The sequence below is a fragment of the Notolabrus celidotus genome, chromosome 9, assembly GCF_009762535.1.
Source record: "Notolabrus celidotus isolate fNotCel1 chromosome 9, fNotCel1.pri, whole genome shotgun sequence".
In the NCBI taxonomy this organism is placed as follows: domain Eukaryota; kingdom Metazoa; phylum Chordata; class Actinopteri; order Labriformes; family Labridae; genus Notolabrus; species Notolabrus celidotus.
In genome coordinates, this window is record NC_048280.1 from 8,891,212 (window position 1) to 8,909,361 (window position 18,150).

An 18,150-nucleotide genomic window follows, 5' to 3' on the forward strand; every position below is an offset into this window, starting at 1 on the left:
GAATATACAGAGGGGGACAACTTGGAGAAAAGAAACAGGCAAATCTTAAGGAGAAGAATGAAAGTGGGTGTTGTTTTATAATCTAATTTAATGTCAGAAAATGTATTAAAAGTGTTCTACTTAAATCCCTATATACTTACTGTGATTGTACAGCAGAGGGAGCTCTTCTAGCTTCACTTTCCTACGACTGCAAGTTTTCTTTTGACCCAGAGCAAATGTGTATGCTGCTGTTTTGAAGACAGGTGAAGCCTTACATGCAGAGTGCTCTACCCTTATCGTCTTAGCCCAAGCCCCTGACCTTGCAGAGCTGTCTTGTTACTTAACAAAGCTATGGTTATATTTGTTGCTTCTTAACAAAACAGTTTGTGTTTCTCCTTCAACCTGTTGCCAATATGTCTCCTTCCTCATCAAACATTTTAAAACTTGCAGCAAGAACATGCATACTGTGTAAAAGGAGAGATGTGGCGTACAACTTATTAAAACACAGAAATAATGATAATCAAAACCTGACAGGATATGTTTAATTTATGCACATATGCCTTAAAATGCTAAAGAGGTACATTTCCAGCTCTTCAATAGAAAAAGGTTTGTAAAAATATTTTTGAAGGACTGTGACGTGTTTGATGTTGACATTTACAATCCAGAGGCTGGGATGTTCAGTTGTTTAAAGTCAGAGAATCTTCAGTAATTTACGCCTCCACAAATCATGACTGCAGCGAGTAATGAAGCCGTTCAGTAAAACATAGTTTCATCCCTCTAAAAATGTATTTAAAAAACTACAAAAGTCAGTGTGCAGCTTGTTGAGGTAAGTGACTGATACATAATTAGAATAAAATATATTTTTTAAAAAGCTTATGAAGTCACAACATGTAGCAGAAAGAGCAGCAGTATTCCAGATATAACATTTGACTTTAAAGCTTCTCTTCTGAGAAATATTGATGACATCCAGCAGCCGCTCTTACTGCTGCTGAAGCTGCAGGCTGTTAATGAACACAGTCTGCAGCTCGTTGATGTCGTCACTGGCCTCTATGGGGATGCTGTGCCTGCCAGGTGAAGTTGAAAGTCTAGCAGCTGAGTCGTACACAGGTTCACAATGAGAATAACCGATGTTTTCATAGAAGGAATCCCCACAGCCTCCCACTGCACCTACATAGTGCTGTTGGGGGGACAGTCGGCTGTAGTCCTGGGCCTGGTGTGACCCATGGTGGAGGTTTAGGTGGAGGTGGTGTTCAGGCCCAGGGCTGTGACACGGGCTGTGACAAGGGCTGTGGGGCATGAGGCAGGTCTGCAGACAGCTGTTCCTCCTCCCAGCGCGGTGCAGGTCCAGTCGAGCGATCAGCGGTTTACCGATGTTGATACTTTGGGTCCAGTGGACGGGATCGTCGTCCATGGCAGGGAAGGTGCCCTGAAGGCAAACGGTGAACACCAGCTCCTCCTGTGGCAGGTGGGGTAAGAGGAGAATTAGTATTCTTAATTAAGGGGATTCTTTTTTGTGGCCCAGATTAGCTTTTCCTGAGCTCAATTCACAAAGAATGGGGAATAATGTATGTTCCGTGTTCATGATAACAAATAAAATATTAATGAGTTATTCTTGATAACTATTCCTTCCTTCAGTGAAAACTATGCTGGCCTCTTTACAAAACTAAAAAACTCAAAAATATTGCCATTTGACTAATGACTGACATTCATAAAGCCCAGAAGATGACTCTAGCCGTCAGTGGTGATCCCTGTTCTTAAATCTAACACCAGCTGCAGGTCAAAGTTTGTTTTTGGAGCCACTTGATGCATGTTAGCATGCTAAGCTCATCACTATCATCTGATGGACATTTTTTTTCTATATATATTCTTGTTGGAATTCTTGTACTGTACACCTTCTTGTTGCTGCTGTAACTCTGAATTTCCCCGTTGCGGGATGAATAAAGGAGTATCTTATCTTATCTCATCCCTCTCTCTCTTATTCTCATCCATCCCTCTTTCCAACCTCAACTTGGTTGAGGCAGATGTGTGTCTAACATCAGTCTGGTTCTGCCTGAGGTTAAAAGGAAGTTTTTCCTTGCCGCTGTAACTAGCTAAATACTAGCTAAATACGGCAAGGTGCAATGCTCATGGTGGATTAAGGTGGGGTAAGACTGAGTCTTATCCTGTCTTGGTGTTGGGTGTCTGTTAATAGTTTAACATAGAATACGGTCTAGACCTGCTATGTTTGTAAAAGCGTCTTGAGATAACTTTTGTTGTGATTTGGCGCTATACAAATAAAGATTGACTGGTGATAAGCTAAGAAGGTTCAACTGTTTGATATAAACCTGATTAAAGGGAACCTAACAGCACTGTCCATGTGAAGTCGTTAACATGCTAACATTAGTATTCAGCTATATCAGGGTCTTGATATTTATCATGAAAACATGCCTCTTTTTCAGAAAGGAAAAATGATACAAATCTTCTTGCAAATAATAAACCTTTTCAAACTTTTTGAGCATTGAGAATTTTTACCCTGAGTTTCTGCAGTGAGCTGACTCTGGTGTAAAGGCAGTGCTGCGGCAGGCTGCTGGACAGAAAGTAGATCCCAGTCTCCTCTGGAGTCTCTCTGTTCATTTCTTTAGGGTCCACATCAAGCTCCTGCAGTACGGGGAAGAAACAGGTAGCCGATTAAATATGCATAAAACACCAACACATATGCATGCACCCATTCTTTTATAATTATAGGTGCAGTCACAGAAAATGCACTTGGTTGCACTTTCTGTTCGTAATCATAATTCCATCTCCTCTTCAATTTGAATTGCTGAGAAAATCTGTTCTCTTTGGTTTTTTTGTGACCAGTGTTCATGACAGCATGCTGACCTGTGAGAAGTCGGTGACGTGAGCCTGGCAGAAGGACATGTCCTCAGGCTTCTTCACGATGTGAGTGTAAATGACAAGGACGTTGGAGAACTCTGCAGCAAAGCCCAACTTGATCTGAGCCCCGCAGTCAAAGTTTAGACACATGCTCTCAGGAAGCTCTGCAGAAAAAGAAACAAACACAAACATTGATTGATTTCAAAAACTGCAGCTGCTTTTCATGATCTTTTCCATGTTTGAAGTATAAGCTTTATAGCCAACTGTGTGAAGGATTCATTTATAGTTTATTGATTTCATATGTCATCAACTCAAGAATACTTATCTAGGTACAAAAGATACATGGACAAAAATATAAAAAATGACTCTTAAGATTATGATGAGAATCCCCCAAGGGGCTAAAAGATCAATCTCAGGAGGACATGACTGAAGGAATGAGAAAGAAAAGTAGATGTCTGATACACAACAGAATGTCTGTTTTTAATGACTGCACCTTAAAAAGCTTCAGTCAATTCAGATCACTAAAAGTTCTTCAGAAAATAATCTGAGAAAGAAGAGAAAGCTATTTAATTAAACTCTAGAGATGTAACCCGCAATATGAGGGATCACAAGTCAGAGGGGGAATAACCAAAATGTCTCACAGACTGGAATACTCACAAACATAAAAATCATGTTATGTCATTCCCCTCGCAGCTCTGTTTTCCATAAGCAAATATGTTCCAACAGATTGTGTTTCAAACTCACCGTGAGCCTTTGCCCACTGACGGCTGAGAGTGTGGGCGAGATCAGCGCTGTCACCGGGTAGAATAGGATCAGTCAGGGCTCTCCTCTCTGACAGACTGCTGCGGATCTCCAGAGCCTGTTTCCCCTTTGTGGCGTCAAACTGACCCATGTCTGCACACAAAAGAAAGATATCACTCTTTATTTCAGTGAAAGCTTGCCTCGACTTATACACACAATGAAATATCCAAAACTACAGGACACAAGTTTAAAATGGATCCTAACAGAACAACTACAGGGAGGCTGGGAGCATTACAGATTTAAGTACAGTGAATTAAATTCTCTAAGGACATTTTATGTCCATAGCTTAAACTGTGTTTAACAGCAAATGCATCTTACAGCCTCTTTCACTCCTAATCCTTCATTAATAATTCAATTAAAAGGAACTTTATTAGCTCCTTGCAAGCTAATGCATTTTAGATATTCATATTGCAAAGCAAGCTGAGTTCAATTTACGTGATTGTTCTTTTAATAGAACAATAAAATAAACACATTATGTGAGGAAGACAATAAAGAGAAAACATTCTTATTTTATGACAAAACTCTCAAAAAGGATTTTTCTTTCAAACTCCTGTTTCTTAATTGAAGTGTATCCTTTCATGCATCTTAATAATTATTATCACAGAGAAAACAACAGTACATCAAGTGTATATAATCCTACCTTTGTGTTAAAGCGCTATTGTGCAATTTATATTCCTGATTTTATTAGATTAACGTTCTTACAACCATACACTGTGTTTCTTTTCCTCTCTCACCCTCAGCCACTCTGTCCAGCACCACAGTGATCTTCTCGTCGTCCAGCAGACGCTTCTTCAAAAACTTGACAAACACGCCGTTGGTGAAGCCACTGGAGCTCAGCTCAAAGGCCTCAGCATCCTGGCACCTGAAAAGCAAAACCAAGAACAAAACATTTTTACATTACTGAAACAAAAAAGAAGATGTGTATAAAATCTGAATTGAATGATGTTTCATTGTCTTAAAACTTACGTTGCATATCCAAAGACAATATTGGCTGTAACTCTCAGGACAACATTTGGAGTGCTGTCATCGTGAATATTCCTGTAAAATGGAAATAAAGTGTCAAATGAGAAAACCAAAACCTTTGAAACAACAAAAATAAAAAATACTTACTCAACACATCACTGTGCATTATTGTTTATGTGCAAAGAAGACTTGAGATTGTCTGTTTTCAAAAAATATGAATAAAACATAATCACTAAAAGTCTGCTTTAATGGTGTGTGAACACTGATACTTAGATTGTTTTAGTGGTTGTGTGACCTTTGTGTCTTACTATGGTTTTCATCAACTCCATCAACCAATTTCTTTTCAGATCCACAAACACGTGTTTTTTTTAATTGATGTGGTTTTTACTTTTGTATTCATGCATTGAACAAAAAACATAAAAGCTAAATAGAAACTAAAGGTAGAATCAGGAAGTCACTTCTTGTTGTTTTACTTGCTTTTGCCTTTGTAGTACCTGCACTCATGTTGTTGAAGTTGGTGTGGATCTTAACCTGATACTTTCCCACTCATATTAGCTTTTGCATGCATTCATTTTACAAATAGGATTATGTGTTAAATTCCAGTTAAATGCTAATATCTTGCAGTAATGACGTCCTGTCAAATGGACCCACCTCTTCCTGCACATGTCCAGCAGGAAAACATTGAGGCCTGTCTCCTTCTCCTGCATCAGTTTCAGGATGCTCTGCACACATAAACAGTTGGCTGAGCGGTACGGGTTCGGCACGTCCACCGGCACCATGAAACTGTTGCCGTAGTTCTCATATCCATGACCAGCGTAGTACAGCAGACCTACAGGGGAAAGTGTGTGTTTCAATTCTTCTAACCTTCAGCAAAACTTCATATTCTGCTAAGAAATGTTAACCTGAAATATAATTCAAGAACTTTCCTGTTTTATTTGTTACAAGTTTTCTTTTTGTACAACAAAGTTTATAAAATCTTAACACACCATAGACTCCTTTGTGAAGCAGCAGCAGGAACTCATCCACAGCGTTCCTCATCTCTGACTCTGTGAGGTCCAGCAGGGAAACCACCTGGAAGTTCAGCTGCCTCAGGAGGTTGGTGAGGTCATACACGTCCACCATGGGAGCTTTGAGCTGCGGGTGGTTCTGGTAAGACAGGTTACCGATCAGCAGGGCCACTTTGTCGGTCGCTGTGGGGGAGAAAACCATGCTGTTAGACGATGCAAGAGAAAACAACTCTGACATGATAATAAAATGAAAGTCAAGACAGCTGAAAAATGAATCAAACACATGAGGAATTAATAATATCTAATATCCAATTACTTTTCTGCAACATAGAAGACATAAAAATTATACAAAAAAGCAAAGCCTGATAAAGGAGGTTAGCAGCTGCTGATTTATAATTTTTTTGCCTGGTTACAAAGTATTTTAATATTTGAGATACTATAAAGACATTTGGGCATTTTTCAACATTTACAAATAACATTAAAAATATTTTTGATCTATAAACGGATTTATTAAAGACTTTTGACCAATAAAGACACTTCAAAGCTGAAAATATAGACTTGTTGGTGCCGCCTAGAGGTTAAAGAATGTCATAACAGCACTATTTGTCTTTCCTGCTGCTCCTCAGCCAAATAAGTCAAGATATCAAATAACTTAAACTAAGAAACTATCAACAGAAACATTTAAAGCTCTGAGGTAGAATGTCTTCTGAGGCTGAAGGATGTTTTGATTTATTTCGACTGTCTGGAGAATTGAATCAACTCTATGCTGATTTACATTCATCTGTTAGTGTTGACGAGGAGCTAATTATAAAAAAATATATTTCGCTTTGCACCGTTTGATTAGCTTGTGTTAGCTAATTGATTCAACTTTATATACTTGTTTTGTTTCCTTTCTGTATTTCTTTAATCTTTATCAAACTTTATGGCACTACATGTAAAAAAAATCCTCTTTAAGACTTAAAAGATCTGTGAAGATCTCCAAATAAACCTGATAAACATATCTGACTGATATTCACAGGGTCTCATTGACATAGTAAGCTACAAATATTAATTAGAAGAAATATAGGCAGGAAGGAAGTGGCCTGATGTGTTGGATATGAAACCAAACACGTCATGTCAAAGACAAACCCGCCAATTCAATTTATTATACTGAAAGTGTTTTCGTATCCACACGGTATCTACTGATACACAAGTTACAAGAAGCCACAGGTTCCACATCTCAATTTTTGATCATGATGATCTGACAGTAGAGGAACTGTGCATTAGACATATTAGTCCCCACGTTAAGCTACAGAGACCTACAGTTGATAGAACAAGGGGATCAGATCTTAGTAAACTATGAAAGACATGTTGAAGGAAACTCACCGTAAAGCTGCTCTGGAAGACTGTTCAGGAAAAAGTCATTGGAACCTAAATAAGTGAAAACACAACAAAGGATCATGAGAAGAATGTGAGTGAGGAAAAAATATATTTAAACTGAAAATTAACAATGAACAGAGTGATGACTCTAACCTCCTCCGATGGCGTACACGTCATCTAGGAATCAAAAATACAAACATTTTAGTATCATATCAGAAATTAACATTTGGACGTCAGCGTTAGGAAATCGGTATTTTGATTCAGGAGAGAAGGATGAATCACAGGAGAGATGAGCCCGTCAGTTCCAGTGGAAAATGTCTAAATGTCATGCAATGATATTTGACGTCTACAATGAAATTAATAGATTAAGGTAAAACTTTATTTTCTAATTGTCTGCAAATCCCATCAAGAGACAGAAACACATTATACTCTCACTAGAATATCTTTGACAGAACTAGGTCAATTAGTTCCTACTCAGGACATGAATCTCAGCTCACGACTTTTGGTTTTAATTCTTTAAAAACAAAATAATGTTGTACTATTGTCCTTAAAACTGTTGGGTACTGCAGTTCTTAAGAAACCTGACTCAATCAGGAGCAACTTATACATTTGTTGGGGACTTGTTGGCTGCAAATTGAAGACATCCAATACTGTAGTGAGTTTTTGTGGCTGTAGCAGGATGTAAAAGTTCCAGATTTTTAAACCCTCATCTTTCAGAAATCATCGTAGGCGTATCACAAAGCTTCATCTGACGGTGATGCATTGATTATAACACAAAGTTAGTTTGTGGATTTGTTGGCAACAAAAGGACTACAGATTACATAATTTAATTCGTTTTTTACAGACAGATAAGATCTTCAGTGAAATTAGTAAGAAGCTGGAGAAAAAAAACCTATGAACCATGTGTGGGTTAGTGGTTAAGTGAAAGAAACTGAGATAATTTCCAACATGCATCGTGAGAAAAATCTTTAGAGTTTTAGACAATGTTATGATTGATTTTTGCAGATTAGCATATTTTAATCCATGCACCAGTCCTCTCAACTCTACCTTCAGAGCACTCCATTGCCCCTGAAATCTGGACAGATATCCTTGGTGCTTTCAGTCAGGAACAGAGCAGATTATCACTCAGGTGTTACAACAACAAGGATGGTTTTATGAACTATATCAACAGTATAGAATAGTGTGACATACCTATCACTACATCAATTTCATTGGTCCACATTCTCTCAGTACTGCTGCTGATCTCACAGCGGTACCTGCCGTGCTGATCCTGCATCACATGCTGGATCTGCAATACACAGAGACTTTTTTAACAAGCATCAATCTAGATAACAGACAGTTTGTGTTCTGTAATGTATACACATAGACATTTGTTTCTGAACAAGTGATAAAAGTTATTATTTGTAACTAAAAGATTATAAATCCTCTCAGAAAATCTCTTCCCAGAAGTTCAAATCAAGTGGGTCACAGTATTCCTGCTGGAGGGAGTGTGGAGCAGTTTCTGCTGACTTTGTTCATGTTTTCTGGTCTAGTCCATTCCTTCAGCCTTTCTGGAGAGGGGTGGAACACTTAATCTCAGAGATTTTAGGAATATCATTTGAACCTTTTTTCATTTTTTTGTACCTCGGGAAAATACCTGAAGGCCTCAGAAAGAAAGACACTTATCTTCTGAAGATTTTCCTGGCTGCAAGTAAGAAAGCAATAACACGAGGCTGGCTTCAGAAGAAACCTCCCAACATTAAACTACTTAAAAACAATATTGACTCTGTTCGCAGTATGGAAAAAATGACTTTGCTCTTCGCCTTCAAAAGGAGAAGGGGGATACACTTTGGGAAAAATGGGATTGCTATAACCACAAAGACTCTTAACTTTTTCTGTCTGTTTGACTGCCTTTGTTGTGTACTCTACCTGTCTATAATACTTAAGTTTCACTTAATTTTTTACTGGTTGTAATGTCCTAGCGTCACTTGTTCAATGTTAAATGTTCATATAAAACAAAAATAAAAATGAAAGTTTAAAAAAAAAAGAAAATCCCTCCCGCTCACCAAGAGTCTTCTCTTTGACGCATTGGGGATCGGTACTCCATTTCTGTGCCACTGGTATCGAGGGATCGGCCGCCCAACAGCTCCACACTCCAGCTGAAGGTTGTCTCCGACATGAAGCCGCTGAGGCTGAGGCTGGATCGCCAGCTTCAGCCGACCTCCCAAGGACTGATAACTCTGCCCTAAAGGAGGAGGTGGGGAAATATCATCAGGGTTATCACCTCCTACGTGCAGCTAAAATAATCCTGCTTTCTTTAACAAAAGTAATCAAGCTGAGGGTTCCAGTCACATGTAAGAGAATAAATCTTAAAGTACACAGAGTGGGAAATAGCAGTCACAAGTGAGACCTACAATATCTTACCACAACACAAGGTAACATTCAGGACATCCACTTGAGCCCACTGGCTGAATTCAAAAGTGTCTCCACAGTTGACTCTGCAGATGTAAAAGCCAGCATCTTTCAGCTGGACTGGACTTATCACCAGGTCTGGAGAGAAGCAGTTTGGCACCTGAGAATGAAAAAAGAGAGGGGCAAAGTTCGACATCTTTCACATCCTAGAAGAAAAGCACCAGGAATTTCCTCTCGTTACTTTGTCCGACTATGTGTATTCAACTGTATTTCACTGAATCTATAAGAAGCCACATAGGGTTTTCCAAATGCTGTATGTAGCATGGTTTCCAAAGGAATCTTGCATGACATCCTTCAAACACATATCAGCCAAAACCTTATTTCATTTGCATAGAGTGTATGTTTATGTTTGCATGTATGTATGTATGTAAATGCTGTTTATATAACACATGCTTTTGAAATTCTGCAAGTCGCGCTTTGAATAAAACTGGATTCAGATGTGGGCTGAAAAGCAGAACAGTGAGTAGTTGACAGTGTCTGGTTTCTTACAGTGACCAAACATAAATATAATTTGAACTTTAATCTGATGATTCACCAACAGCATTTAATGTACATTTCATGCTGTAGTCGCATTCAAGCTAACTTCCTAGTAAGATTACGACTCTATTCTGATCTTTCTTATATTCTTCTGTGTAATTTAGTATCTCCTGATATTTAAGTCAGCATAATGGACTAACAAGTTCTGATATATTCTCATTTCTCAATCTAGAAATGCATGTCTGACAGGAACCACAAAGAGATAATATTACATTTATAAAGCTACAGTATCACCGATGCAAAATGTATCAGTAGAGGAAGGGATTTCAATCCCACGGACACTTTAACTGCAGTTTTGACCAATTGAATTGCCTGCAGATTCTGAGGCAGTACAGTTGAAGTGAAATATTGAATGTACTATGATGTACAACCTTAAGCACAGCAGAGACAAAGTGGTTTCTGTCTGGTTGTGCGTGTGTGTGTGTGTGTGTGTGTGTGTGTGTGTGTGTGTGTGTGTGTGTGTGTGTGTGTGTGTGTGTGTGGAAACTGAGTGGTGGTGGTTTGGTGTCATAGCTTACCTCATCCTTGCCTTTGAACCACTGGTACTGCACTGGAGATTTGCCCACAGCATTGCAGCTGAGACGCAGGTTGTGTCCAGACATGAGAGCCACAGACTGGGGTTGAATGAGGATCTGCAGGGCTGTACATGAAGGACACTTTCACTTTGTAATCACAACTTATTATAGGAAGTATCAGCTTAGACTGTGTATTTAAATTCTATATGTAGTCAGTGCTTCAACCCAACATGCAAAGACTAGCAGCGATGACAAGCAACATATTATAAATGTCATCCAAAACACCTATCGACGAGTCATAAATTCCCCTTTGAGCTAAAAATAGAACAAACAGATACAGATTAGTCAAGTTTGATACTTGACATTATTGTCACAGGCTCCGGGTGTTATTTTTTTCACTCTACCAGTTGGTTTCAGGCACTGCAGGGCTTCAGAGTTTCCCAGAGTTTGGAGGTGGTCAACAAGGTGACCCATGGTGCAGCCTCGCTCTCCCATCAGCCTCAGCAGCATGCGGCTCGGGCTGCCCTCCAGTTCCAGCACCTTCAGAGAGCACATCTCCATGTCATCTGAGCTGGAGGAAAAATACAGGAGATGAACAGCAAGTTATAATTCAGATATCAGAACACACTTTCTTGGAGTAGTAAGGATATATATATTCAAAGTATTTAACTCGATTTATCAGCATTTCTCAATATTTATACAAGAAGATGCTAATATAATCAAGAAAAATAGGCTACCTGAAAGGTATGCAAATATAAATTGTATGCACTCAGATGTATGATTCTGCAAAATTGCAGGTACTACACAGCAGCTGTTATAACGATAAAAAATAGGATTTATTCATGCTTCCATTTAGTTTTTTTGATTATGTGAGCAAAATCAAAGGTTCAGTTATGATGCAAAATAATAATTTTAAAAATGGATTATCAGCTCCAGCACAAAAACTTATAACACAAGACTAGAAACTGCAAACCGGAATTGCTTAACAGATTTGTAAAGACATTAAGTTATACCATAAACCATAGACCGACTATCGGCCGGGCCGATTATCGGCGCCGATATTCGGCATTTGACGCATATCTCATTTTAAAAATCCGACGGCCGATAAGAGATCAATTTAAAACTGGGTTATTTTGGCTCAAAATTCACTAAATCACGTGGCAGAAATTACACCCGTCTGCAGAAACTTTTGCCTAGGTTGTGTTCCATTTCTCCTGCAGTTTCTCATTACAGGAGATGAGCTGAGCACTATCAGTTGTGGCCCCTACAATTACTAGTGATTTAAAACTCATACAACCCCACTTAAAAAACACTTACACTATTTACTGTAGAAAACTTTAGGGAGCTATTCATTTGTTTAAGTTTTCATTGAACTTTATAAGACATGCTGCTGAGCCTGGGAGCTCCCTGCACTTTTTGTTAGAATTTAAAACAAAGATATCTGTAGTCTAAGATTAAAAAAACAAAACATTAACATGTATTTAACAAATCTGAAAAGCTGTTTAATAAACATATGCTTAAAGGCATTTAAACAAAGTTAAGTGTTGGAGTTTGTATTATTCAAAATTTTGACGCCAATATTTTTCCTTTTACTGCAAATGAATATCGGCTCCAAATATCGGTTATCGGCCTCCTTGACTACTAATAATCGGTCTCGGCCCTGTAAAAACCATATCGGTCTACGTCTACCAGAAACTAATGAAATCCAGGTTATGCATTTTATGTGAATCCCAATTTAGTTTATAAACACATATTAGGTTATAGTTGTGACTTTCTTTTTTCATATATACTTTTCATTTAATAGTTTTACATATATAAAGCAGAGTGACAATACTCACAAAAAATACAAGTCAAAACAAAGACGTAACAGAATGTCAGCATTAGCAGGGATGAGTTTGCTTATAACATGTATAAGACTACCTTCTGTAAATAAACAATCCATTTTTAACTCATCCATGAGTATAGGATTTGATACCTAATGCAGAAACAAACTTTAAAGAAAATGTACAAATAAAAAAAACTACAACATTGACAAGAATAAATTAATAATAGTAATACAAATAAATAAATAAATAAGTTAATTAATTAATTAATTAATAAAAAGGAAAGCGAAAGCATAGAGCAAAGAATAAAATACTAATAACAATAATAATACATATAAATAAATAAAAGGAAAGTAAAAGCATAGAGCAAAGTTGTGACTTTCAAGGATACAAGCACAATCCACCTTGCCAGGCAGTCATTCATAGTTTGCAGCCCAACATGAACCAGTGTTGGATTCAGTCACAGTATAGGACTTTTTTCAACTACAATGTTCTTCTGATGCTTTACAGACCCATTGCACGTCAGCCTACCTGACTTTTAACCGTCTGTCATTGCCGACTATCTCTCCAAGTTTTCGCCATCCCTTATTGCTGGATTTGTCCAAAACTTCACACAACCTCTTCACAACAGGCTCCTTCAACAGGTTGATCTTCGTGGATCGGTCGAGCGTATCCGACATGGCAGCCAGAGAAGAGAGAAGTTTAACATCGACGCGTTCCTAACAGACTGCAGACGTGATAACGCTTCACAACAAGTCCCCTAAGAAAAAGAAAATACCCTACTTCCTGAAAGAAGTGCTAAAGTGATAGAGACACACCTACTACTCCGCTGTGGTTTTCCCCCACGCAGCTGCTGCTCCGAAGATTATTGTATCAAGAGCAGTCACTGTAGCGTGTAGTCATCTTTTGAGACAGTGATTTCCTAGAGTACAGTGCTGATGTATCTTTATTTTTTTACAACAGGTAAAGAAAGAAATGGATCAAATGTCTCCAACTCGATCTGACAACAACAATAAAAAAGCTATTAAAGAGAAAAACATGTTTTTAAATGTATTTTTCTAAGGAGGAGTGCAACTATGTAATCACTTTAAAGCTGCAGTTGGTAGGAATGGTGTAAAAATGTTCCTTTTTTCTGCTGTGTTTGGAGAAAAGGTCATAATACCCATCAGTACCCATGTGTACCCAGCTAGAATTTTTTTGCTCTAAAAACTTTCTGAAAACGTTGCCAAGGATGTTTTCATAATGTTTTCAGCTGGAAGTTTTCTTTAAGTTCCAGGATAACATTTTCTCAAAACATTCTAAAACTGTTTGGTGGTATCCTTCTTAAAATGTTTGGTAACCCTTCTTAAAATGTTAAGTGACATTATTGTTAGAACATAATGCCCTAATGTTCTCAAGAACAAGTGAAGTAATTTGAGATTATGGCAAAATCTCTGTGTTTTCCAATGCCTTTGTATCAAGCAATGTTATTATTCCCCTTGTTCCCGTTAACACGGACCAATCAGAGCTACTCCCTGACACTCTGTCCTGATTGGTCGAGTGGCGGCCCCACTATCTCACCCTGAAGCCACTACTTTCTCCTAGAACGCACACAACAATCTTTTGTGGGCGGGGTTTCGACAGCAGAGAGGGGAGGGGTAGTGTCATAGTCTGTGTAAAGTATGGACGTAGTATCCGCGATGTCACCCATCTGTTCCTGAACACTGTTTTGAAGCCAATCAACGGCGGCAGCCATATTGGAAATGTGGAACTCAACCAGGCAGAGTGTGACGTAAAGGGGCGGAGTTTGAGCCTCCGAGCCAACAGTTATGTGTTCCTGTCTGGGAGTCATGTCCTTATTTGGGCAAAAACTTGTAGTCTTAATATCTTCTGAACCGTCACGTTAGAAAAAAATTCACCCCCGTACAGTGTGTGCCGATAGAGAGGTTAGCTACGAAGAGCCAAGCCGTTTTTTGAACCAGGCTGTAAACATGTTTATTAATGCTGCAAAGATTGTTTTTTCCTTTTTTGAATTGCTGTCTATGTGGTTTCCGGTGTTTCTGCAGCCAGCCTCAAGCGGATCCTCGATGAATTGCAGTTCCCCATAGGGTTCATTTGAGACCAGAGGTTGCCGCTTGGGTAGTGTTGACATTCAAAATCTCTCTCCGAACTGATGTTTATATTACGACTACCAACAGCAGCTTTAAGTTTGTAGTTTAATTTTAGGATTTTGCCATAAAGTTATCGATAAATTACTTCGGAAAGTGACCTGGCAGGCACTGTCTTTAAAATTTACAGAAAACATTCATTACATTCATAAACGTCTTAACTACCATAAGCTAGCAGTTAGCAACAATCTACCCCTGGGGATTTGGCTGGCATAATAGCCACGTTTGCTGACCGAAAATGCATCTCAAGTTATATCTTGATTTTATTGTCATCTGTGTCTCAGTATTTTTGCCTTCTGAATTAGAAAATAATATCTTTTTAAAGTACCAATTACAAATGTTTTTGGTAGCTAGCTGTTGTTAAATAAGCTAACTGTGTATCAAACATTTGAACCCACATTTTGACACTAACCCAGCTAGCAATGTTGTGTTCTAAAAACATTCTGTTAATGTTACGGAGAATGTTAATGTAATGTTTTCAGCGGGAAGTTTGCTTTGTGTTCCAATAGTGTTCTCTAGTAACATTATCTAAAAACATTCATAAAATGTTTGGTAAACATTCATAAAATGTTAAGTGACAACAGTGCACTAATGTTCTTGAAACATTCTCAGCAGGAAGTTTCTTTATGTTCACAATTTGTTCTCAGATAATGTACTCTAAAAACATTCAATAATCTGAGACCCAAAGAATGCTATCAAAACATCCTTTGAATTTTAAAGATAAAACATTCTATCTTTGTTCTAATTAAATATTCTTAAATAAAACATTTTGTGATTTGAGGTGTCAGAAACATCCTGAAAACATTTTTTCCATGTTGCTTTGAGGATGTTGCTTCTTTGTTATTAAGTAGCATTATGGGAACTTTTTATAGAAAACATTCAACAATCTGTTATCTAAAGAATGTTATCAAAACATCAATGTTAAAGACAAAATGTTCTTCTTTCATTGATAGTTAAAGCTAGGGTTGGTAGTCTCGGAAAACCAGCATGAATTTGAATGTAGCATTTCCTCAGGACTCCGTCTAACCCCTCCCCTCCTCCCTCGGAGCTCCTCCAAAAAGACAAGAGTACCCTACTGCAGGCAAGATGGCGCCGCCACAACATCCACACCGGAAGTCCATACCGGAAGTCCATACCGGAAGTTACAAAGCTAAAAACGTTGCAATAACACCCACACCGGAAGTCCATACCGAAAGTTACAAAAATAAAAGCCTTGAAAAACAGGAACGTGAACGCAAAATAAAAGCCTTCAAAAACACGTAGGTTTACGCGTAATTCTATGAACTTTTTTGCACTTACATTTTAATCGTATCAGTATTATTACTCCAAAAGTGTATAGGCTGTTGAGAATTTACTGTTTTGAGAAGTTACTTAGAAGCCTGCACGAATCACTAAGTTATAGTGTTAACGTCTCAGCCATGCACAGCCTTTTGTTCCGAGTGTGTGTTGAAATACTTAAAGCTGATTATGATGCTGCCGTGATGACATCTGCATATGCCTCTCTTGTTTTGTCTGGGTCATATGCTATTTTATGTTGTGTTAGCCTGACTGTACCTCAGTACAGTTTGCTGTAGTGTTTGTTCCAAATTACCTTGCATGCTGTCTGCCTATGTGATCACATGTATAGATTAATGAATGAATGAAATACAGATCCAGAGTAGATCCACAGTCACGAGAGAAGAGCAGAATGTTATCTATGGTGCAGGGGCGAGTGGAGGAGGAAAATGTAGAGGTGTGTGGTGACTGTTTCTTTTTTAACATAATTTGTAACACGTTACAATGACACAGTGACAGGGGTGTTCATTAACCACAAGAACAAACGGAGGGAATGGTTTCTCCTTCTAGTTTGAGACATTAGATGGGCGTAAACACTATGAGCTTGTCAAACAGTTTTATTCAGATTGAATGCTTTATGCATGTACACCAATGTCTTAACAAGATCACTTTATTTGGCGTCCATGAAAACATTGAAGTTGGAACCTTCAATTAGAATGACTAGAAAAACTGCAAATGTATACATAGCTACTGTTTCTTTCCATCCAACCCCTACTTGAAATGTAGAATTATACTTTATTTTATGTTCTTTTAATGTTATATGTATGATGTCTTAACCCTTTTGTATTGATAATGTTGTACTTGAAAAAGAACAATGCACTTTTGCTATTACAAACTCCAAATCAACATAAAATATTAGGACTAAAATATTTCAACTTGAGGCACCACTGTCAGCCACTGATGATAGATGTACAGTACACATTTCTGGGGAGCCTCTGTTGTTTTTGTGGTGAATATAGATCTCTGTGTACAGCTTGAGTGTATTTTCCCTCTTACTTACAGTCTTTCCTTCTCATCCCCTCCCCCCACACACACTAACACTCTACATTATTCTGTTCTTCATACACAGCGGGATCTCTCTCACTCACTCTCTCTATCACAATTAGCTTTCTGCTAATTGATTTAGCAGCGACAGACTAATGCAATCAATACGCTACACGAAGAAGAAACTTCCAGTTCGAAGCATCCGGCATTGGGTAGAGAGGGGGTTAAAGAATCACTTCCGGTATGGACTTCCGGTATGGACTTCCGGTGTGGATGTTGTGGCGGCGCCATCTTGCCTGCAGTAGGGTGCCTCTCCAAAAAGACGTCCCCCCGCTCACATGCACGAGCGCCGCTGATTCTCGACCATATGATCGTGACTGATTCAAAACCGGTCCTCACCAAAACATTATCATAGTGAAAGTTAAAAACACAAACAAATATGGCTGCTTTTAGTACTCACAACTATCATGCTAGCATTATCCAGTTGTACCAGTGACACGAGATCAGGAGAAAAGTTATAATACATATAATACTGTAACAGCTCTACTGTTTGTTAAACGTGTTCAGTGTAGATGTTCTTAATTCCTACAGTGTTGACGGTCAGTGAAGGCATCAGGAGAGGTGTAGAGTGTGCGAGTGGGAGAGAGGAGAGGAGAAGTTTTTCATTCATTCAAACATTGATTGTTGTTTTGTTGGTTGGCGTGATCACGGCCGACAGTGACCGGTTATTAAAGCTGAACGTGTTCACCAATCGGCTCGTCATCCCTACAGCGTCCGGACGGACGCTACAATAAATATATATTTTCTGTAGGACTTACTGAACGTCATTAATTATTCTGCTTGTTGGTGAGAGCTTTTTAGACTCTGATCCGGACTACAGTCCTGAGCAAAGCACCTCATCAGGTCAGAGGGGACAGGCCCGAGGACGAGCGAGAGGGGCAGTAAATAGAGTCAGGGGAAGTAGAGGCAGGAGACGGGGACTCGGAGGAGTGCACGCCGGGGAAATGTATGCGCAGGAGGAGCGCAGAACGGCTGGACGGGATTTGATTGGTTTAAAATTTGGGGAGCCAAAAAACGGTGATTGGTTGGTGTTTTCCCAGGTTTTCTCCAGCTGTAGATAGCAGGGTTTTTTTCACTCTTTTTTAGGAACACATTATGTATTGATTGCCATCAGGACATAAAGATCATTTTAACCAGTATGACAAAAAGTGTATCTAAATCTGATTACCAACCCCAGCTTTAAGATGTCCTTTGAATATTACACTTTTACATTTTTACCTTCTGAATTAGAAAGGCTTGTATGTTTGTAAAGTAACAATTAAAAACACTGTTGGTAGCTAGCTACTGTTAAACAAGCTAAGTGCATTTCAAACATCCGAACCCACACTTTGACACA

At 38.6% G+C, this 18,150-nt stretch overlaps 1 protein-coding gene across 2 annotated transcripts; it reads right to left on the bottom strand.

Annotated features, from left to right (window-relative positions):
• Positions 1-490: 490 nt before the first annotated feature.
• malt1 (MALT paracaspase 1) lies at positions 491-13,169 on the bottom strand. 2 transcript variants are annotated; one of them, XM_034692938.1, is made up of 17 exons: positions 12,820-13,114; positions 10,870-11,036; positions 10,469-10,590; positions 9,366-9,513; positions 9,008-9,186; positions 8,154-8,250; positions 8,010-8,057; positions 7,116-7,139; positions 6,969-7,013; positions 5,583-5,786; positions 5,248-5,425; positions 4,600-4,671; positions 4,368-4,495; positions 3,577-3,726; positions 2,839-2,996; positions 2,491-2,616; positions 491-1,435 (listed from the first exon to the last, which is right to left on the bottom strand). In XM_034692938.1, the coding sequence occupies exons 1-17, from the start codon at positions 12,966-12,968 to the stop codon at positions 959-961; spliced, it is 2,472 nt and encodes an 823-aa protein (XP_034548829.1). In that variant the 5' UTR covers positions 12,969-13,114; the 3' UTR covers positions 491-958. The 2 variants fall into 2 exon arrangements, with proteins under 2 accessions (XP_034548829.1, XP_034548830.1); XM_034692939.1 differs by lacking the exon at positions 8,010-8,057 and having other exon boundaries at positions 12,820-13,169.
• Between the last annotated feature and the right edge of the window lie 4,981 nt (positions 13,170-18,150).